We start from the raw sequence: 24,377 nt of genomic DNA, 5'->3' as shown, positions 1-24,377 counted from the left end.
TTTTAGGGTGTCAGGAAGTGTCTGGGGATATGTATACTTGCCTCGATCTCCAATAGGTCTAATGATTTCAGGGGCGGTCGGGTAGCCTAGTGGTTAAAGCGTTCGCTCGTCACTCCGAAGACCCGGGTTCGATTCCTGACATGGGTACAATGTGTGAAGCCCATTTCTGGTGTCCCCCGCCGTGATATTGCTGGAATATTGCTAAAAGCGGCGTAAAACAATACTCACTCACTCACTCTAATGATTTCATAGCTCTGCGCATGACCGGAAGCCTGATCTACTTTATGCTAATCAAAGAGAATGATCTCGCATTGCATGGTTTTAATACCAACATGATTATAGGTCACATGTGACTTCAGATAACTTGCGTCCATTCCCTGGTGTCATCCATACATGGCGCACCAACTTGTGTCCGGAAAAATGTGATTGTGGATAATTCAAAAGATTTTATGGTGATAATCCTATTGTTTTATGTTGATAATCCTCTTGTTTTATGTTGATTTCAATTATTTATGGAGTCATGTCTCACAAACAGCATTAAAGGTAATATTTTTTTACATAAATATATATTTATAGTTGCATTTGCTCACAAAACCCAAACAGTATTACTTACCTGCTCAAACGCACCTGCTAACCATATTACCTACACACGTAGATAGAGTGTATATGCTATATATCTTGAAGATGGGTTATGCTATTAAAATGGTGAAATCATAATTGCTTTGTCTTATATCTTAACCCTTCTGATCTCGATCTCGCACAAGTCCAAGCTGTCTTCCAAGCATGTAGTCAGTTTCTTGGATTTAAGACAAAAGAGATGAGATCCAGTCATCTGAAAGCCTGAAGTGATGCAGGTCTCAGACCTTTACCACTTTGGTGAAACCAACGAGCAGGGTATGGTGCTGACAAACCTAGAAACATAATCGGGGTGAACCAGGATTGGAACCCACAATCATAGGTTTCTGGCATGTGCAAGGGACCCAAAACAACATTGCACAGTGAATTGCCACGCCTTAAACTAGGGGTGAAAGAATACAGCAAGGTCCCGATACATGGGTCCCGTTACAATACCCATATTTACGTCAGATCGCATGGAATTTTCAGGAATAATCAGGGTGAATCTGGGATCTAGGTTCCTAGCATGCCTAAAAGATGCAACTCTAAACACCAAATCGCCCCAGTGAGTGAATGGCACATCACCCTGGTCTGTAAGCACCCACATGGAGACAAGCATGGGATCTTTGTTTGTGCTTTGTTTAAAATGTATCTGCACCCAGCAATGTTCCAGCTCTGTAGCTGAGACAATCCAGTGATTGATATGACAAACAATCAACCAAGGCTTGATCACCTGATTCAAAACAAGCACTGGCTTTATGTACCTCGAGATGATAGTCGAGCGTTGGAGTCTGGAGAACTTATCTGCCCCAGCGGCGAGATATGGCTACAGGGGCCTTACCTGCATCAGGATCTCCACAGGGGGACAAGGACGGAGGACACAATCCAGGATTGTGAGTGAGTGAGTGAGTGAGTATGGTTTTACGCCGCTTTTAGCAATATTCCAGCAATATCACGGCGGGGGACACCAGAAATGGGCTTCACACATTGTACCCATGTCGGGAATCGAACCCGGGTCTTCGGCGTGACGAGCGAACGCTTTAACCACTTGGCTACCCGATCGCCCCTCCAGGATTGTGAAGATGTCATATAGTCGAAAATGATAAAACAAAAAGGATCCACACATTTATTTCCAATCAAATAATGTTTCAAACAATACTGTCTGAGGTACAAAAAACAATGGCCATCAGGTAAAAAAAACTCAAAGTATGGTACCTATACCAGTCCTAGACAAATTCTGCAGAATGATTCCCAGAATATATGACAACGCGGAATTGCCGAAAAGTCCGTAAATTTGCCCTTTCATCAATCAATGCACTATTTTTCTTTATTTTCAAGCTTTTCAGTTGGAATTTTGCACTTGAATGATGATGCCCAAACATGCGATTCATACTCACAAAATATGAAACCTGCAAAACAACGAAATTTGGAATAAATAATTCTCACTTGATAAAAGAGACATTATATAATATTAATTAAGACAAAGTTCTCCTACTTCGGTTTCAAGGTTCCACTGACATTGTTATACACACCTGGAAAGAAACAACAACTAAAAAAATACTTTCATATAAACTTGCCATATCACAAAACTGTATCATGCATCACTTTCAAGTGCCTCATCTGCTTCTTCGCCTCATATGATAAGTGAGTGATAGAGTTAGGTTCATAAAGATATAGAAAGAAAATAAGGGGCGGTGCTTAACCTTTTTCCAGGTGTATAGATGGACCACACTGGTCATGGAAGACAGCTATAGGTATAACATGAAATGACAACAACCGTTAGCCTCTATATGTAGATACCTTATTCGATGTAATAAGCGCCCAGGGCGCTCTCAAAATTAGAAATAGGGGGCTCTTATTAGAATAATATTTTTTTGAAAAAAACAGAGTTGAAAGATAAATTTTGTGGTTTATGCCGACAACCTGAAATGTTTATATACAACATATATATTTTTCCAGAATTTAATTGCCCATAATTAAGGATGCATATAAAACACGAGTGTGTATTATACGTGAATAAATAACTCTTTTGTACATTGATCAATCAGAAGGGGCGCTGATTGGGATTGTTCACTAGCCAATATATTAAGAAATATCGCCATGGGCACTTATCACGTCGAATACGGTATATGTAGATAAACATTCCCACATGTGCATCAACAAAATACCATGCACTTGTACATACTGGGACAAAAGTATGTCTCTCATTTAGCCTATAATATCCTCCCTCAGGCTAAGACTTCGTATTAATCAACACACTCATATAAACCTTTCAAACTGACACGATGAATATAAAGTAGAAACATTAAAAAATTGCTTTGCATCTTAGCCACATTTAATGATTTTACTGTAAATATAAAAGGTCAATGCCAGAGAATAACCAGTCTCGATTATCTCACGAAACAGATTCCATTTGCCATAGCTCAAATGAGCAATACCCAAATGCTGGAAGACATAAAGTGCACACTGACCTATATACATCACAATGGAACTCCCTTTTTAACTTCCAGTTGGCACATAGGTGAAGAAACCTCCCCAAAAATAGAAACATGGACTCCACAACTACCTTTAACTAGTTTTACAAACAATTTTATGATGGATCGCTACAGACAAATGGCTGCAAATGATCAACTTGTCACCACACATTATCAGACCAGAAACAGAATAAATATAAACATACAAATTCCCACACACAAGACAATCCCTCAGTGATACAGATCGCTAGTTGCTGTAACAATATTTATCACTGCACAATGTGAGTCAGCGATAGAAATAGTGAAGGTATCAAAAGGACTGGAAGAAATTTGCCATTTTTAAGAGTTTTGCTATGTTTTATCATTATAAGGACTAGTGGACTAAAACTGTTACTCTCTATCGCTACAATACATTTCAGTCCTTGTATCAATACAGTCAGGTGCCATGTTGTTGAAACTGTACACTCAAGTACCGTTAATCCAACATGGTTGGTTGCATATTATTATGTCGAATTAACGAGTAAGTCGGATAAACGAAATTAAGTTGTATCAACATTCGTGATCGAAAATCTGACAACTATATGACAGATAATGATACAACCACGTAATATAAAAATGAAAAATGATCGACAGTCAGTCACCTGCATTGTGTTTCGTTGTATGGAAGAGTTACTACCCCCTGAACACAAACCAATATCACATTGAGTAACCACTCACTGATGTAACTGATGATATGACATACTCCATGCCTACCAAATTATCAATTCCTATTGAAATTTTGAATCTTTTTCAAAAAGTCATAAATAAAAAGATATATTATTACCCTGCTCAATGTCTACCTAAGCTACTGCTACCTAACTTTAATGGCAGCCCTTAATCATCTTCCTGAGGCAAGGGAGTTAACTGACTATAAAAGTCCAGGTCCATCCTTGCCGAACTGGGCTGGAATAATGGAGTTACACTTTGGCTGGAGTAATGAGTCAATGCCTAGTCCAATTAAAATCGTGTAACGAAATCGATATCCAGTTTGAAAACAGCCTCCCAGTTTTTACAGACAACTTAGTGTAAACAGATATTTTACAAATCTTTTCATGTTTTTAATCAAGGTGTTCACGTGATTTGATGCACTTTGCAAAGTAAGACCCATTTTATTACAATATAGATCCTGATTATCGATCAGATTGTCTCGACTGTGAGATGCCATTTTATTTGAATTAAATGATAGCTATGAGAGGTGGAATCTGATTGGTCAATAGGAGGGGCACAGAAGGGACATAACTTGTAATAGCCACTGGTTAGGCAAGGGTCAAAACTGGACTTTTAGAGTCAGTTAACTCAGTTGCCTCGGCAAGATGGTCCTAAATGAAAATGTTGATTCTCTATACAAAGCATAACACTATTAGAACAAACAAAATTAATAACTTTTTCGGCTCCAGTCACCTAGGCTAAATGAAACATGGAGAATTTTACACATAAACAGTACAAAAAGAGCTGGTATTACAATACGTACCACATCATACATATCGTTAGAAAAGTATCCCGATATGTATCATGTCGTGACTCTGGTATCAAAATATATATCGTATGACTACTCAAGTATTGCAGTATGTATCTGAGGTATGGGGACATATCTTCTGAGATGTAGTACCTCATGGTTCAGCCATCTTGGCTTTTCAAAGATGCCCGGTACTCCGCAACCTCCACGCCCTCCCAGTTCTTGTTGTTCAGCGGCTTCATGAACCTACGACAGGAATGTTAATGTGACACTGCTTGTTGCTCTGAACGTTCATAGTGAGTGAGTGAGTGAGTTTTAGACTGAGTGTGTGAGTTTTAGAGTGAGTGAGTTTTAGAATGAGTGAGTGAGTTTTAGACTGAGTGTGTGAGTTTTAGAGTGAGTGAGTTTTAGAATGAGTGAGTGAGTTTTAGACTGAGTGTGTGAGTTTTAGAGTGAGTGAGTTTTAGAATGAGTGAGTGAGTTTTAGACTGAGTGTGTGAGTTTTAGAGTGAGTGAGTTTTAGAATGAGTGAGTTAGTTTTAGAATGAGTGTGTGAGTTTCTGAGTGAGTGAGTTTTAAAGTAAGTGTGTAAGATTCTGAGTGAGTTTCAGAGTAAGTGAGTGAGTTTTAGAGTAAGTCAGTTTTAGAGTAAGTCAGTTGTAGAGTGAGTTGTATAGTTAGTGAGTGAGTGAGTCTTAGAGTGTGTGCGTTTTAAAGTGGATCAGTTTCAGAGTGAGTGTGTGAGTTTTAGAGTGAGTGAGTGCATGAGTGAGTTTTAGAGTTAGTTAGTTTCCTCTTCCACGAGCATAAATCTCCAGAAACTTTGAACAAGTTTTGGGAACAAAGTTTCAAATTTTATTGTAATTTAGCAATTTTGGGTTTGCTTTTCTACATTTGTTTGAGACATTATTAATGTGTTATAATATAATGAAGACTGCTCCAGTCCTGGGTGTTCGGATACAGTTGAAGCGGTCGATCCTCATGCTGACTGCCAGGACATGAAGAATACTGCAAACAGCTGTCAAAAACCCTACTCACTCACTCACTCGCAGCATGAAATAGTGACATGAAATGACACTATTGAAAGAATGAGTATGGTTTTATTACTTTTTTAGGGATATTTGAACCAAATAATGGCACCGACACCAGAAATTGGCTTCATACCTATCATCCATTCATGGAATCAAACTCAGGCCTATTGAAGTAACTGAGGTATGACATTTTGACTATTGTTTAGTTGGTTTGTTGTTTAACTCCGCACTCAGCAATATTCCAGCTATATGACAGCAGTCTGTAAATAATCGAGTCTGGACCAGACAATCCAGTGATTAATATCATGAGCATCGATCCACACAATTGGGATCGATGACATGCATCAACCAAGTCAGCGGGCCTGACCACCCGATCCCGTTAGTCGCCTTTTACGACAAGCATAGTCACCTTTTACGGCAAGCATGAGTTGCTGAAGACCTATTCTACCCCGGAATCTTCACGGGTTTTTTTTACTATTGGCTGATATGAGGGCATCGTGCCTTGGGGCCAACTATTGTCATGGATACATCCCTGCTTGCTGACTTACTTCTCCATCACTTCCTTCTGTGTCTTCCTCTCCAGCTCAGTAAGAGGCGTGTACACTGAGTCAATGTTCTTCTGTAAGTTTTTCAAACTGAAACAAGCAAAACACAAGCATAAAGTCCACTCATCCCCAACAAAACACCAACCCCATAAGGATAATGGCGTTGGTGCCATGCTACAACAGATAAACTTTTTATTTTGCAAAATTCCAAATGGCTGTCAGAGGCTCATTTTAGTGGGGAAAAAGCCTTCATGCCAATGTGGTTTGCAAAATGATATTGATGTGTTCCTTAGGCTTGGAGAAAAGATCAGGGAAAAGAAAAGAAGTATAGTGGTGGACAAAGACCTATAAAATAAGCTAATATTGACAATATCAAGGCGAGTTGAAAATGCCCCAACTCTTATAAACTGGTGTGTCTTACTAGCTGAGGGTGTGGAGAGCAGAAACACATTGAACTGGTCTCAGCACTAAGGGCGAGCTACCACTAAGATGACATGTTACTAGAAATTTATGACAAACATTAAACTAAGGTAGCTCTGTGGAACCTCGTTACAATGAATGTAAATCAATGTTCACATATATCATAGCATATCGCTTTGAGGTATTGAATTTGTTTGCTATTTTAACGCAGCACTCAGCAATATTCCAGCTGTATAAATAATCAAGTCATGACCAGACAAACCATTGACTGACATTATGAGGAACATGGTTCCAGACTAACAGGGTTCCAGACTAACAGGGCTCTAGACTAAGAGGGTGTCACTGTCAAAGGCCTTTACCTTGCAGTGCTGACCAGAGTTGAGTGGTATTCTGGCTGTGACAAGGTGAAGTCCATGGCAAGACGGGATATGTCCACTCCCCTCTCCTGGAAAACACAAGGAAGACATGTCTGAGTGAGTGTACAGAGCTACATATGCATATGGCTTTTGAGAAAATTTACGAGCATGGTCAAAACAAGGTCTCAATCAAAATATTGCAAAAGGGACACAACTCTGCACAGTGAATCGGGACAATGCACAGGTTTGTGGGTGTGTTTGTTATTTAATGCCACACTCAGCAATATTCCACTATATGATGGCAGCATGTACATAATGCAGTCTCCAGACAATCCGACCCGTGAAGATCCAGGGTTAGAATAGGTCTTCAGCAACCCATGCTTGCCGTAAAAGGCGACTATGCTTGTCTTAAGAGGCGACTATTGGGATCGGGTGGTCAGGCTCGCTGACTTGGTTGATGCATGTCATCCATCCCAATTGCGTGGATCGATGCTCATGATGTGAATCACTGGATTGTCTGGTCCAGGCTCGATTATATACAGACCGCCGTCATATAGCTGGAATATTGCCGAGTGCGGCGTTAAACAATAAACCAACCTACCAACAATCCAGTGATTGATATCGTCAGCAACGATTCATGCCTGACCACTCAACCCAATCGGCCATCTCTTATGACCAGCATAGGTTCCTGGGGGACCTGCTCTAACCTGAATCGCCATGGGTGTATATATACAGCAGGTGCCACTCACTGAAGCATTCGGGGTGGTCGGGTAGCCTAGTGGTTAAAGCATTTGCTTGTCACGCCGAAGACCCGGGTTCGATTCCCGACATGGGTACAATGTGTGAAGCCCATTTCTGGTGTCCCCCACCATGATATTACTGGAAGATTACTAAAAGAGGTGTAAAACCAAACTCACTCACTCACTGAAGCATTGCTGAAGAAGACTTCACTGAAAATTTCAACGGTTTCAAAACAATTGTTGGAACCTATAAAAACTCATTTACTGTTTTTAGTGGGGTTTTTTACTGCTTTTTTTCTATTATTTACCATCATTATGTACCGTATGTGACCGTGGATAAGCCGATCCAATAGATAAGCCGAGGCATTTACAGTCAAGTCTTGTTAATCCGACATCGTTGGTTGCACATGATTGTACAGAGCTACATATGCATATGGCTTTTGAGAAAATTTACGAGCATGGTCAAAACAAGGTCTCAATCAAAATATTGCAAAAGGGACACAACTCTGCACAGTGAATCGGGACAATGCACAGGTTTGTGGGTGTGTTTGTTATTTAATGCCACACTCAGCAATATTCCACTATATGATGGCAGCATGTACATAATGCAGTCTCCAGACAATCCGACCCAATAGATAAGCCGAGGCATTTACAGTCAAGTCTTGTTAATCCGACATCGTTGGTTGCACATGATTGTGTCGGATTAACGAGTATGTCGGATTAACGTAATTAAGTGATTTGTGATCGAAAATCGGACATCTTCACGATAGATAATAACCGTGTGTTTCCTCGTGTAAATGCAAGTGCTACTGTCTTAACAACTTGCTTCATCTACTTTAAATAGTCTGTCAGTGTTTTCTGTTTCTCACATTTTGAAGGCACACTTCTCAATGTCCCCTGTTCGCTTGACGTCTAGGGCTGGTGGTTCTTCAGCATCAACATTGTCGAGGTGTAATTTCATTTGTTTTTTATAATAAAGCTTGAAATTCTTTATGATCCCGGCATCTAGTGTTAATTGTTAAAGTTAATCTCTGCAGCCAGTGCGTGTCAAAACACGGGGTTGTGTACTTGCAGGCAGATGACCACGGAGTACGCTGACCACTGTGTCGGATTAACGAGACTGATTAATGAGTGATTTCGGTAATTCGTTGCAAATTAGGTGTGTCGGAGTCGGAGTGCGAGAATGTCGGATTAACGGGACTAAATAGCGCTGAATCAATCGGTTCCCATCATTTGTGTCGGATAAAGCCGAGTGTCGGATTAACGAGTGTGGGATTAACGAGACTTGACTGTATTTGGTCCTTGAAATCTGTATCAAAATGTTATATGTGGTAGATAAGCCAGACCCCCAACCTTAAACTTTGTCTCGTTATGATATGTCATCGGAAATAGAATATCAACCAGACAGTATTGAATTATGCCAGTTAATCGTGTCATTACACCATCGGTAATAAAAACTGTTTAATTGTATATCTGGACCTAAGTAATCTATTTTATAAATTTTAATCAAACTTTCATTCAATAATATATACATTAATTTTGTTGTCCATCCGGTACTTACAACTTCCGTTTGCCCTGTTCCATACACAGGGTAATCTTTATCCCTGCATATAAAACAATGCCTAGCAAAACAAGAAATACAATCAAAATAGTAAATCATCATGTCTAGTGATGTTTAATCGCAAATTTCACATTTTCATTAACACAGTTTGTTACAGCTTTGTTCATTCACCTGGAGCGATACGATGTAGTTTTTTCACCAACATAAGAAAAGAGTTTGATGAAAGTGTAACCCATACATAAGCCGACCCCTTTCTACAGAATCTTTTTTTCTGGTCCTCAAGATTTGGTTTATCAACAGTCATATACAGCAATGGATTTCATAATTTACAAAACAACATGAGAGCATAATGTTAATTTGCTGAAAAACACATAAACAGAAACACCGTGCACATGTTTTCCTTTACTTCAAGAAACTGATAAAATTTTCATGCTACTTTCCTAGGGATGTGTCTAGGATTCAAATAAAACTGCCCTTGGGAGTCAAATTGGGAAAACAATATTTCACTAATAATAACAACTTCATAAAGTTTAATTTTTCTTAAATTCAGAGGCATTTCAACACTATTTTTCACACTGCATTCAATGCAAAAATGTAAAATTAAGCTGGTCGTGCAGTAGGTGAAATACAGTCATCTCTCAAAAGCTATAACACTAACAATTTTAATGGGGAAATTGGTAATTCCGATTTTGTAAATTGTACAGACATTTGCTTTAGATTTCAGAATAATAACAACAGGCTATTTATATTGAGCTTATTTCCACACCACCAAGGGGCATGCTCAAAGCACTATTATTACCCTGGTCACTGGATCACTGTGCACTCATCAATCATATTCAGCTCCTTGGGGAGTATACAACCCAAGCTACCTGTTAAGCGCTAGAAGGTTAACAACCACATTGCCATCTCATCCCACAGGGTGAACACATTTCAAACAAAGTGACTTGCCCAAGGAGACGCCACATGTGTTACATGTGCTTCAGTGTGGGGCAGGACCGAAGCCCTAGAAACTCTCAGGGGCCTAGCTCATCCAAGGACTCTCTGCGACCGATTTTGAATAACTTCACCTTATTTGTGACCTGTGCGCTGTGCATGAAATCACGGGCCACCACAAAGTTTATACTTTGACTGCACATATGAGTAGACTCCATGTCTGAGTTGACTACACATCTGAGTTGCCTACCTTGCAGTAAGCAGCTGCTGCAGCACATGTGTCCTTGATGTCCTGGGAGGCGGGGTGCCAGGATGGGGCGCCACGGTCCGACAACAGACCCATACTTATCGGTGACGCATTCATTATCCCGACACCTTTAGACTGCAACAGAATCTAATGGCTAGGACCATAGGAAATATTCATTTATTCTTCAAAGAATCTCCTTTCTTATATGATGACCTGTATAAATACATTGGTCATTAATTTTTCAAATTTACATTAATACCTGGCAAAAAAGCAAGATATGATGAAACTTTAAATCAGCAATCACATATTTTTGGTATTCCAGTTACTAAGAGCAAAATATTTCTGCAGCAAGCTAGCCCTTTTGTTTTTTTGGCACAAAAATCCAATTTCCAATATGCTAAGTATGGTATGTAATCGGACAGTCAGTTATCCTACTTCCAAATGTAGTATATATTCGGCCAGTGAGATATCCTACAATGTTTTTTAGAGTATGGTATATAATCTGTCAGTGAGATATCATATATTGAAGTATGGTATACAATCTGTCAGTGAGATATCCTACATTGAAGTATGGTATATAATCTGTAAGTGAGATATCCTACATTGAAGTATGGTATATAATCCGTCAGTGAGATATCCTACATTGAAGTATGGTATACAATCTGTCAGTGAGATATCCTACATTGAAGTATGGTATATAATCTGTCAGTGAGATATCCTACATTGAAGTATGGTACATGATCTTTCAGTGAGATATCCTACATTGAAGTATGGTATATAATCTATCAGTGAGATATCCTACATTGAAGTATGGTATACAATCTGTCAGTGAGATATCCTATATTGAAGAATGGTATACAATCTGTCAGTGAGATATCCTACATTGAAGTATGGTATATAATCTGTCAGTGAGATATCCTACATTGAAGTATGGTATATAATCTGTCAGTGAGATATCCTACATTGAAGTATGGTATATAATCTGTCAGTGAGATATCCTACCTCGAAGTATGGTATATAATCTGTCAGTGAGTTATCCTACCTCGAAGTATGGTATATAATCTGTCAGTGAGATATCCTACATTGAAGTATGGTATACAATCTGTCAGTGAGATATCCTACATTGAAGTATGGTATATAATCTATCAGTGAGATATCCTACATTGAAGTATGGTATACAATCTGTCAGTGAGATATCCTATATTTAAGTATGGTATACAATCTGTCAGTGAGATATCCTACATTGAAGTATGGTATATAATCTGTCAGTGAGATATCCTACATTGAAGTATGGTATATAATCTGTCAGTGAGATATCCTACATTGAAGTATGGTATATAATCTGTCAGTGAGATATCCTACCTCGAAGTATGGTATATAATCTGTCAGTGAGTTATCCTACCTCGAAGTATGGTATATGATCTGTCAGTGAGATATCCTACATTGAAGTATGGTATATGATCTTTCAGTGAGATATCCTACATTGAAGTATGGTATATAATCTGTCAGTGAGATATCCTACCTCGAAGTATGGTATATAATCTGTCAGTGAGATATCCTACCTCGAAGTATGGTATATATTCTGCCAGTGAGTTATCATTCATAGATCCCCGGCAGTAGGTCAATATACTGTCTATCTCCACTGTACTCTTCTCAAGCACTGTCCTAAACAAACAAATCACATGTTTCAGATCATGCTTACGTTTCTCTTCTCATATATATACTGGATCTTGACCGGAAAATAATGTCAATGGCCACTTAATTTAATGGCTGTCTGTTTGTTGTTTAACGCTGCACTCAGCAATATTCCAGCTATATGATGGCGGTCTGTAAATAATCAAGTTGGACCAGACAATCAAGTGATTGACATCATGAGCATCGATCCACGCAATTGGGAATTGGTGACATGCATCAACCAAGTCAGCGAGCCTGACCACCCGATCCAGTTAGTCGCCTTTCATGACAAGCATGGGTTGCTGAAGACCTATTCCACCCCAGAATCATCACGGGTCTTGAAAATAGGGGGTCCTGGGGGTCTCCTCCTGTCCTAATTGAATCCAGGCCCCCTAAATCTTGAACTTGGATTCATGCTTAATTACGAACACTTGTAGTGTTGAGTGGGTGCTTCATTATGTCGTTGTTGTTGTTTGTTACTGGATGCTGCACATATTCCAGCCATATGATAGTGGTCTGTAGATAATGACTTCTGGACCAGACAATCAAGTGACTGACCTCATGAGCATTGATCCAGGGAATTGAGATACGATGACATGCATCAACCAAGTCAGCAAGCCTGGCCCTGATCCTTTCAGTCGCCTCTTACAAGCTGGGGACCTATGTATATTGTTCCATACACTCACATGTATAATGTCCCGTACTCACATGACAGACAAACAGGTTGCTGGGGACCTATGTATATTGTCTCATACACTCACATATATAATGTCCTGTACTCACATGACAGACAGACAGGTTGCAGGGGACCTATGTATATTGTCTCATACACTCACATATATAATGTTCTGTACTCACATGACAGACAGACAGGTTGCAGGGGACCTATGTATATTGTCTCATACACTCACATGTCTAATGTCCTGTACTCACATGACAGACAGACAGGTTGCTGGGGTCCTATGTATATTGTCCCATACACTCACAGGTATAATGTTCTGTACTCACATGACAGACAGACAGGTTGCTGGGGACCTATGTATATTGTCCCATACACTCACAGGTATAATGTTCTGTACTCACATGACAGACAGACAGGTTGCTGGGGACCTATGTATATTGTCCCATACACTCACATGTATAACGTCCTGTACTCACATGACAGATAGACAAGTTGCTGGGGACCTATGTATATTGTCTCATACACTCACATGTCTAATGTCCTGTACTCACATGACAGACAGACAGGTTGCTGGGGTCCTATGTATATTGTCCCATACACTCACATGTAAACTGTCCTGTACTCACATGACAGACAGACAGGTTGCAGGGGACCTATGTATATTGTCCCATACACTCACATGTATACTGTCCTGTACTCACATGACAGACAGACAGGTTGCTGGGGACCTATGTATATAGTCCCTTACACTCACATGTATAATTTCCTGTACTCACATGACAGACAGACAGGTTGCTGGGGACTTATGTATATTGTCCCATACACTCACATGTATAATGTCCTGTACTCACATGACAGACAGACAGACAGGTTGCTGGGGACCTATGTATATTGTCCCATACACTCACAGGTATAATGTTCTGTACTCACATGACAGACAGACAGGTTGCTGGGGACCTATGTATATTGTCCCATACACTCACATGTATAACGTCCTGTACTCACATGACAGATAGACAGGTTGCTGGGGACCTATGTATATTGTCCCATACACTCACATGTATAATGTCCTGTATAATGTTCTGTACTCACATGACAGACAGACAAGTTGCTGGGGACCTATGTATATTGTCCCATACAGTCACATGTATAATGTGACCCGTGAAGATTCCAGGGTAGAATAGGTCTTCAGCAACCCATACTTGCCGTAAAAGGTGACTATGCTTGTTGTAAAAGGCAACTAACGGGATCTGGTGGTCAGGCTCACTGACTTTGTTGATACATGTCATCAATCCAAATTGTGTGGATCGATGCTCATGATGTCGATCACTGTATTGTCTGGTCCAGACTCAATAATTTTACAGACCGCCGTCATATAGCTGGAATATTGCTGAGTGCGGCGTTAAACAACAAACAACAAACAACCAACATGTAAAATGTCCTGTACTTGCATGACAGACAGACAGTTGCTGGGGACCTATGTTCTTACCCAGCATGCCCCTTAGTTGGCTTCATGATGAGATTCACATCATTGTTTCTAGCATGATCAGAGACCAAGGTGATGACAATCTTCAGTCCAGACAAAATGTCCCTCTTTATGAATCCAAGCAAGGGACAATCGCCCATTGAAATTTTCTAATTTCATGATTTTCAGTGATCCATTCAAGTAACTTTCACAAATATTTCGCCTTTTACGACCAAAGAAATCTGGTATGCAGATAATTGAGATATTTAATACGTTTACAGTACAATGTTGATCCACCCAATACAAACCTGAAGTTTTCCAGCGGATATCCAGTAATACCAATCAGCTTAGCCTTCCCGGCATCCTTCACTTTCTGTAACGCTGGAAGAGTTTCATTGATCACAACATCCAGGCTGTCAGCAAACTCCATGTCATGGACCTGAAACAAGACCACATCTGCAGTTTTGGGATATTATATCATTTTTCATTTTGACACTCACAATTGTTTAGTCTTTTTTGTGTTTTGTGACATCATGAGCATCTATCCACGCAATTTGGATGCAATGACATGAATCAACCAAGTACGAGAGCCTGACCACACAATCCCGTTAGTCGCCTCCTACGACAAGCAAAAAAATCGCCTTTTACAGCAAGCATGGGTTGCTGAAGACCTATTCTACCCCGCGTCTCCATGGATATCTTTTTTTTTTCTTTTTTTTTGTTACTGCAAAGACTGTATAACACACAAATCAGTTCATTGGTGTGTGCTACCAATCATGATTGTTTTGTGTGTAGATTTACTCCTGAACACCTGTTCTATCAAGTAGCCTCTTTCAGCCAGCATAGGCTGATGGAGAGCAATTGTAACCCAGAATCCCCACAGGGTCCAAATTTAGTCACCTCTTGTCTTACTAATAGTAGTAGAGGTAGTAGTAGCAGCTTTAGCAAGCGTAGTAGTAGTAGAAGCCGCAGTAGTAGAAGTGGCAGTAGTAGAAATATCGGTGGTAAAAGCAGTAGTAGTAGTAGTAGTAGTAGTAGTAGTAGTAGTAGTAGAAGCAGCAGTAGTTGTAGTAGTGGTAGTGTAATCGAGTCTGGACCAGACAATCCAGTGATTGACATCATGAGCATCGATCTTCGCAGTTGGGATACGATGACATGCACCAACAAAGTCAGAGAGCCTGACCACCCGATCCCGTTAGTCACCTCTTACGGCAAGCATAGTCGCCGTTTACAGCAAGCATGGGTTGCTAAACAACAAACCAACCAACCAACCACATGTATAATGTCAATGGTTTGTTTGGCTGTTTGTTGCTTCACACCGCACTCCGCAATATTCCAGCTATATGACGGCGGTCTGTAAATAATCGAGTCTGGACAAAACAATCCAGTGATTCACATCATGAGCAACGATCCATGCAATTGGGATACGATACATGCATCCACCAAGTCAGCAAGACTGACCACTCCATTACGTTAGTCGCCTCTTATGACAAGCATAGTCGCCCTTTTACAGGAAGCATGGGTTGCTGAAGACTTATTCTACCCCGGACCTTCATGGGTCAATGTCAATGTGAAACACTCACCCTAACAATGTCAAAGTGTTAAAGAAAACTCACCTGTATAATGTCGATGTAGTCTACACCGAGTCTAGCGAGACTTTCATCTACACTCCGTAAGGTTCGATCCGCACTGAAGTCGAACATCTTGTCCGCCTCAGGCAGGTAGCGAGCCACCTTGGTTGTGAGGTAGTACGCTTCCCTTGGGACTCCCTTCAGGGCCTAGATAGGTAAACACTTGTCACAAGTCCAGGCCACAATTGTTATCAAACATTTGATTCAGTTTAAAGATTTCAGTTTTTCATTCTTGGCTTGCCTACTGCACCTTTTGTTGCTCACATCTTCATGTTTGTTGTTTGTTGTTTGTTGTTTAACGCCGAACTCAGCAACATCCCAGCTATAACATCCCAGCTGTAAATAATCGAGTCTGGACCAGACAATTCAGTGATTGATATCATGAACATCGATCCACACAATTGGGATACCATGACATGCATCAACCAAGTCAGCGAGGCTGACCACCCGATCCCGTTAGTCGCCTCTTACGACAAGCATAGTTGCCTCTTACGGCAAGCATGGGTTGCTGAGGACCTATTCTACCCTGGATTGTGTGGTCCGGGCTCGATAATTTAAAGACCGCCGTCATATAGCTGGAATATTGCTGAGTGTGGCGTAAAGCAACAAACCAACTACAGCAAAAAATGGTTCCTGGGGTGAGTAACAAAACTGATATTCAAGCTATATTACAGCCACCACTAAGTTACTGTGGCATGCCCATTCACACAATTAGCATAAACAGTAATGCATGTCCTTTAATAAGGAGACAACTACACATGTTATTGTGTATATATCTTGGATGTATTACTAACGAAACTTTTAAAAAACTTTAGTTAAACAACACTGTACCTTCCCCAACACGGTTTCCGCCTTGCCATGGCCGTACCAGGGCGCCACGTCGATGACATTGATGCCGCTCCTCAGTGCCTGGTGAACCACCTCGATAGACTCCTCCTCTGTGGTGGAGCGGAAGACGCTGCCTAAGGACGACGCACCTGACACATAAACAGTCAATGGAGACACTGTGTGCACCGGACACACAAACAGTCAATGTAGACACTGTGTGCACCGGACACACAAACAGTCAATGTAGACACTGTGTGCACCTGACACACAAACAGTCAATGTAGACACTGTGTGCACCGGACACACAAACAGTCAATGGAGACAATGTGTGCACCGGACACACAAACAGTCAATGTAGACACTGTGTGCACCTGACACACAAACAGTCAATGTAGACACTGTGTGCACCGGACACACAAACAGTCAATGTAGACACTGTGTGCACCTGACACACAGTCAATGGAGACACTGTGTGCACCTGACACACAAACAGTCAATGTAGACACTGTGTGCACCGGACACACAAACAGTCAATGTAGACACTGTGTGCACCTGACACACAGTCAATGGAGACACTGTGTGCACCTGACACACAAACAGTCAATGTAGACACTGTGTGCACCGGACACACAAACAGTCAATGGAGACACTGTGTGCACCTGACACACAAACAGTCAATGGAGACACTGTGTGCACCTGACACACAAACAGTCAATGGAGACAATGTGTGCACCTGACACACAAACAGTCAATGTAGACAATGTGTGCACATGATGCACAGTCAATGTAGACAATGTGCGCACCTGACACACAAACAGACAGTGCAGACAATGTGTGCACCTGATGCACAAACAGTCAATGTAGACAATGTATGCACCTGATGTACAAACGTTTACCTTGGTCAATGCACAACATGTACCATGTCCAGTGCAGAGTAAATCAGAGTAACCAGACTTTCGGAAGGATGCTTGCTGTTGGTGACCTGGTATTATTGCTGTAATCTGTAGATGGTTCTCACTTGGACATTAAAAACATTGGCAACCATTCGTGCAGTCGGTTTCTCTGATTCTTGGTCTTGGCATGGCACTAGTATTGATACTAGAATTTTGGATCCACATATTGGGGTGCCATTTATCACAAAAATCACAAGGAAAGAAAGTGCATTTTGATTTTCATGGAAAGTATTCAGTTTGGTTTGGCTTGTTGTTTAACGCCGCACTCAGCAATATTCCAGCTATAGGACAGTTGTCTGTAAATAATCGGGTCATGACCAGACAATCCAGTGATTAATATCATGAGCATCGATCCACGCAATTGAGATCGATGACATGCATCAACCAAGTCTGTGAGCCTGACCACCTGATCCCGTTAGTCGCCTCTTACGACAAGCATAGTCGCTTATTAAGGCAAACATGGGTTGCTGAAGACCTATTCTAACCTGGATATTCAAGGGTCAGAAACTTTTTACCATGGTTGTTCGTTAAGCTGTGTTTTGGCAACCCATGTATTCATATTTGTGGCACTTTTTGGCCGCTACTAAATTTGGATAAAGACAAATGTCAAAAATGAGACACCTCCAAAAAATGCTTTGATATTTCAATGGGGAAACTTTCATGAAGTGACGATTCTTTTGCGGTTCATTATATATTATACTGTACTGTACTGTACTGTACTATACTGTACTGTACTTAATATCAATGTAACCCAACACAACCAATTCTCACCAAAACTTAGTACTGATACCGCAAGTCCTGTATCCCCAAAGGAATTGTAGCGCATTTTGGAACAAAGCTCTTCATCATGAAAGCCGGGGACGAATGTTACAGGACGTTTCCTGAAACAATACATCAAAAATGAAGTTAATATTCAACCAATAGTATTATTAGTAGTGCAATGTGCATTAGTACTTGATAGTTAAACACTATCTCTCATATGGTCTGGTGATTTCTTAAAGTGCCATTTAGAAGATGGTATGATTAACAAGGGAGACAACTTCTTTATTACAATGAGTCTGAGTGAGTGAGTTAATGTTTATCGTCACATCAGCAATAGTTCAGCCATATTGTGACTAAATCAAGTTATATATAAATTTTACACAAAACTGAACTATAAAACCTGTCAACAAAGGACAGTAAAATAATTACATTATCACAGATGTAGATTTAAAACTAGCATAACATCATAAAATTTGAACAATTCATAACAATACACAATAAAAATGGGCCATAGATGACCAACAACCAAAGGTAGTTTACCATGCATACTAGGTACCATGGGGACTTACGGTACTTCTGCTACCTATACATGGTAACCCAGTAGTATTTACACCATCCCTCTGGCTACTGGTGATTGTTACTACGTTTTAGCCAAAGCATTAAAAAAAAACAAGATTTCTACAATCAAAACCATGGATATGAAACATTGCTTTGAATGAAGTGGGACTTATGTACTCTCTCAGGGGGGCAATTACTTCATTACAATGACTGCGACCTTCAGTTGTAGATACTAACACCATTATCAGGCAAGTGATGTACAGAATTGTGAAGGAAGTAGGTCGTTTCTGTACATCACTTGACTGATAACGGTCTTAGGATCTACACCAAAATGGCGCATTCATTGAATATAAAGATTTGTTTGTTTATTTCACTGTTGTTTAACGCCGCACTCAGCAATATTCCAGCTATATGACGGCGCTTTGTAAATAATCGAGTCTGGACCAGACAAGCCAGTGATTAATATCATGAGCATCAATCTACACAATTGGGATGCGATGACATGCATCAACCAAGTCAGCAAGCCTGACCACCCGATCCCGTTAGTCGCCTCGTACGACAAGCATAGTCGCTTTTAACGGCAAGCATGGGTTGCTGAAGACCTATTCTACCCCGGAATCTTCACGGGTGTACCCTGTAACATTGTATAGTGTGTGTGTGTGTGTGCGCGCGCGTGCGATTCCATTAGTTGCCTCTTACGACAAGCATGGGTTGCTGAAGATAAAGAAGTTGCAGATCAATTGCACTGTCACTCTCGGCCTGATCAGTCAGGAATATACCAGTAATCTTTAGTTCCTGAAAACTGAAGTGAATGTTTGGCTACTTTAAACATAACTATGGGATACAGCTATTTGGGCAAGTGACTTTGTTCAAAATGTGCTTTTGTTCACCCAGCAGTTAATGGGTACCCAGTAGGATGAGATGGCAACATGGTTGTTAACCTTCTAGCACCTAACAGGCAGCTTGGGTTGTATACTCCCCAGGGGGCTGAGAATGATTCTAGAATGCGAGCATATTCAGTGACCCGGGTAATAGTAGAGCTTTGAGCATGCCCCTCAGTGGTGCCATGAAGACACAGGCTAGAACAGGTCTTCTGCAACCCATGCTGGCCGTAAAAGGTGACTATGCTTGTCTTGTAAGAGGCGACTAACGGAATCGGGTGGTCCGGCTTGCAGACTTGGTTGATGCATGTCATCGATCCCAATTGGGTGGATCGATGCTCATGATATTAATCACTGGATTGTCTGGTCCAGACTTGATTATTTACAGACCGCCGTCATATAGCTGGAATATTGCTGAGTATGGTGTTAAACAACAAACCAACCAACCCTGAGTGGTGTGGAAATATGCGAACTACAAATTAGTAATACTGATGATCCATTACAAAAATATATATAAGTCCTTCAAGAAAATCAACCAATCAGAACTTTTCACAGCCATCCCTAATGGAGCCCAGCATAGATTGCTGAGGACCGTTCCTGACCCAGAATCCCTAAGGGGTAATTAGGGATAAATTGCAATTTAATATAATCCTGCATTACATAGAAATAGAGACCTGCAAATTAAAACTTCATTCTGTTCCAAATTCGTCACAATATAAACTATTGTTGGTGTGCTGTGTAGGTTACATTCATCAACATTCCAGCTATATGACTACAGTCTGTAAATAACTGAGTCTCGAACAGACAATCCAGTGATTGATATTATGAGCAACAATCCATGATGTTGGGGCACGCTGACACGCTATCAACCAAGTCACCAGGGCCTTACAACCTGATCAATTAAAGTTCCTCTTAAAACCAGCATGGATGCTAAAGGTTAATTCAAACCCACATCCGAAGAATGACCGAGTCAGTTACTTTTATAGCATTATTTCAGACATATCATCAAAATGGACAAAAATAACAGGTTTCACTCATTGTTCTTATTTATATTTGGAATCAAACCTGGGACTTCAGTGTGGCCAAAGCTTTAACCACTTGGCTACCCTATCCATGCAATTGGGATACGATGACATGCATCAACGAAGTCAGCGAAGTTAGTCTCCTCTTACGACAAGCATAGTCCCCTTTTACGTATGGGACAAGTAGTCATTACTTTAAGGTTTGTTTATTTGTTCAACAAACCTCAAGATGTTATGCCACTGCTTGAGCTTATCTGAATGGGACAACATTTTTCTCTTGCTAGGGCATACAGGGATTTATCTCTATTGGGCCCAAAGTATCAATAAAAATTTACTCAATTGATTTAGTTAAAACTAATGCTATGGCTTTGCAATTTCACTTGGATTTTGCTGATACCAGGACCAAGACAGGGAGGCTGTAATGCAGAGAATTACATTATTTCATTAAATGGATCTATCTAAGGCTTTTGATGGTCTTCCCCACGACTTGTTACTGGCCAAGCTTCAGGTTTACGGCCTTAATGGCCAGGGCAACAGCACACCTATACAGGTATCTCAGTAACAGGAAACAGCACTTAAACCTGGGTTCAAATTGCAGCGATTGGCTTTATAGTGTTGGATGTACCACAGGGTTCCACTTTAGGCCCTATCCTATTTAATATTTTTACATATGATGTATTTTATTCTCTGGGTGAGTCTTTATTATATAATTATGCAGATGATACAACATTGTCCAATTCTCACATGGATCTTGAGTAAGTCTGTAAACCTGTAAACCGATGGTTTAAGAACAACCAAATAAAAGCTAATTCTTTGAATTTTCAAACAATTAGCCTAGGGAACAATCCCTCTGCAATTATAGAGGGATGTATACACCTCAGTTGAGAATGAAAATTGAGTGCACACTGATCCATTGACCGGTGTAAAATCAGGGTATGAAACTCCCAAAAATTTCAGCCAGACCACAGGACTGGCTAGCTGAAATACTTGCCAGCCCTGACCAAAACCTGCCTGCCCACTATAATCATATGTTTCTCAGGATTATTTAATTAATAATATGAAAACTGATTGCTTGTAGCATAAGCGCATCGCTAAATATTAGGTTGTCTAAAAGCTAACTGGGTTTCTTTTTGGTTACATTTTATCATTCATCTTTACATGTGAATTAATGCTTATCATCGGGAAATATTTAGAATATTTTCACCTATGAAATATAACCCGACCGTCGGGCAGGGGGATTTGAAAATCTGACAGCCCGAGTTGAAATCAACCCGTCACGGACGGTCAGGCAGGCAGGTATTTCGAACGCTGGTAATATTAATGTAGTGCCATGAGAATTCACGTGAGTGGAGTGGTGCAGTTTAAAAAATTATTATTACCATTATTATCAATTAAGAATTTCACTTTTGGAGATATAATACTGGATTGTGATGACAAAGTTACCTTGCTCGGTGTAGATACTGACCACATGTTGATGTCTTAGAATCACATTACCAACTCACACTAAAAAGGCTGCTGCACAACCGGCACTCCTCAAACCCATGGGTCACTACATCACGAGGTAAGATTGTTATCTACAAATCTTTCATCCACTCTAAGCTCAATTACTGTCCCCTTATTTGCCACAAAAATCAAGAAAGAGCCATAAAATTGACATGCATGTTTTCAAAATTTAATGAAATTATTGCAATCAACCTACTCTCTCATGCTGGAACTTACAGCGGAGATTCACGGCAAAAAGGCATCTAAATTTGGTTAAATCAAAATGCCTATTGAGGCCTCCGGAGTCTGGAGATGCCTGTCAAATGATTTTCTAAGTTGAATCATTTAGTAAACTGAGCAGGTGTCTTCAGACCTGATCCTGTCCCCTTTACAAATACTCTACATGAAGCTATGATAACTGATGTACCCTGTGATTAATATTTGTCTTATTTCTTAGGCATTATATACAGTAAATGTTTTGTTTAATTTGTCAACTATTCTGTTCAACTCAGTTGTTATCATTTGTTTTTGTTTTTTTGTAATCATGTTAGTCTGTTAATCTATTTGTGGGAGCTAATGTATTTTTTATTTGAAAAACCAACATTAAACATTGTAATCAAAATTTCTTTATTTTTTAACACGTTTACACAAAATCATTGTTGGTTCAAAGTGACAAATTTGCCTAGGATAAAAGGATCTATAAATGCATTAATTTCTAAAAGTCATAACAAAATAAGTTGTAGTAAACACCAAGTTTCAAATAGGTTCATTTTCTGGGACATTGACCAACTGTCGTCCAAAATGTCCGAAAGATGAGTTTAATATTTGGTAAAAATATAGAAGAATGTCCTTTGATAAGATGACTGAATCGTGAAAAGATCCTGCAAGTCACTCTACACTACCGTTTGGGTCTTGAGATAAACACTTAGGTGTATTAGATTTTGTGTGGGATATTAAACTGCCCCCTACTTGAGTTGCTGCTTAAATATTAAGTTAAGATCATGAGGGTCAGAAATTGTACTATCCTATTATATGCTATAATAGGACAGTGTGTTTCTACCATGTGTGATATTAATTGATACGGAAATATTTAAGCAACAGCACAAGGGCCTGTGTGCAATTATTCCTGACCAGTCCAGTGATGATCTTAATGAAGATTTAGTTGAGATTATGTTATCAATGGCATAGGCAGGTCCAGAGGGGGTCGCGCCTACCCTGTTGAAAACCAAATGTAGTAAGTCGTGGGCAGTAAAAGTATCTGAGAGAGGCTTTTGATATTTTGGTCTTTACCCTTTTAGAAAAGCTCGATCTACCCTCGAATGGAACATCTTTACTTTCTTATTTTCTTCAAATTTATTTAACTTACCGGAGCATATTGGAACTTGTTCCTCGAAACTTCAAACAGAGATGCTTGCAAACTCGTTGAACACTAACTGTCCTTGACAAGACAGCACACTGTGATTTGGAATGATACCGATAACGCAAGGTCCAGAATAACCTTCACAGAAACACGCACACACTCGCTGAGCATTCATAATACATCTTTGCAGTGAGGTGGACGATAAGCTGTCAGTAATCTATTTCGACCGAGGTCAGTATGATAAAACCGACTCAGGTCGTGAGATTGTGAGGCGACACTGTTTGACGACAGCTACAGCGACTCTATCAGCTGTATATATTTGCTGAGCAGCTGTTGCCGACGCTGGTGATGCGTGTAGCCGAGATGTGGGGCAGTTCACTGGCTAGTTGCCACAATAATAGTGCCACGTGCCACGCAGCCATCCATGTGAATCGCGTGTCCCGTTTATTTACCACGACTTTTTGTTGTTATTATTTACGATAAATATTGCCGAGGCAAGGGAGTGTACTCTCACTACTCGTGATGGAAAATGCCGCTAAACAATGCAGTACGTCCCTCCAGAGTGAAGCCGGTACAACCCGCATTGCTTAGCAACACCTGAGCATGTCTTGTGTTTTCCAATTCTCCCAAAGCTGTTATTATGTCGAGGCAAAGATAAAATA

At 40.2% G+C, this 24,377-nt stretch overlaps 1 protein-coding gene across 1 annotated transcript; it reads right to left on the bottom strand.

Annotated features, from left to right (window-relative positions):
- Positions 1–1,727: 1,727 nt before the first annotated feature.
- LOC124135056 (L-galactose dehydrogenase-like) lies at positions 1,728–24,207 on the bottom strand. The gene is made up of 11 exons (XM_048389271.1): positions 23,722–24,207; positions 18,422–18,531; positions 16,701–16,846; positions 15,855–16,016; positions 14,547–14,677; positions 11,980–12,082; positions 10,421–10,552; positions 6,940–7,025; positions 6,164–6,250; positions 4,738–4,830; positions 1,728–2,024 (listed from the first exon to the last, which is right to left on the bottom strand). The coding sequence occupies exons 1-10, from the start codon at positions 23,727–23,729 to the stop codon at positions 4,746–4,748; spliced, it is 1,050 nt and encodes a 349-aa protein (XP_048245228.1). The 5' UTR covers positions 23,730–24,207; the 3' UTR covers positions 1,728–2,024; positions 4,738–4,745.
- Positions 24,208–24,377: the final 170 nt, after the last annotated feature.

This window comes from Haliotis rufescens, unplaced genomic scaffold (assembly GCF_023055435.1).
Source record: "Haliotis rufescens isolate VD_foot unplaced genomic scaffold, xgHalRufe1.0.p SCAF_10, whole genome shotgun sequence".
NCBI classification, from domain to species: domain Eukaryota; kingdom Metazoa; phylum Mollusca; class Gastropoda; order Lepetellida; family Haliotidae; genus Haliotis; species Haliotis rufescens.
Note: the sequence above shows the minus strand (reverse complement) of the source record. Positions and strands in the feature narration are given on the sequence as shown.

Bases quoted from the DNA above. Each gene is read 5' to 3' on its own strand.
- LOC124135056 (XM_048389271.1), bottom strand. The intron at 16,847-18,421 runs GTGAGAATTGGT...TTTATGTGTCAG, and splicing joins GGTATCAGTACTAAGTTTTG to GTGCGTCGTCCTTAGGCAGC. The intron at 14,678-15,854 runs GTGAGTTTTCTT...GTCTTGTTTCAG, and splicing joins ACTACATCGACATTATACAG to GTCCATGACATGGAGTTTGC.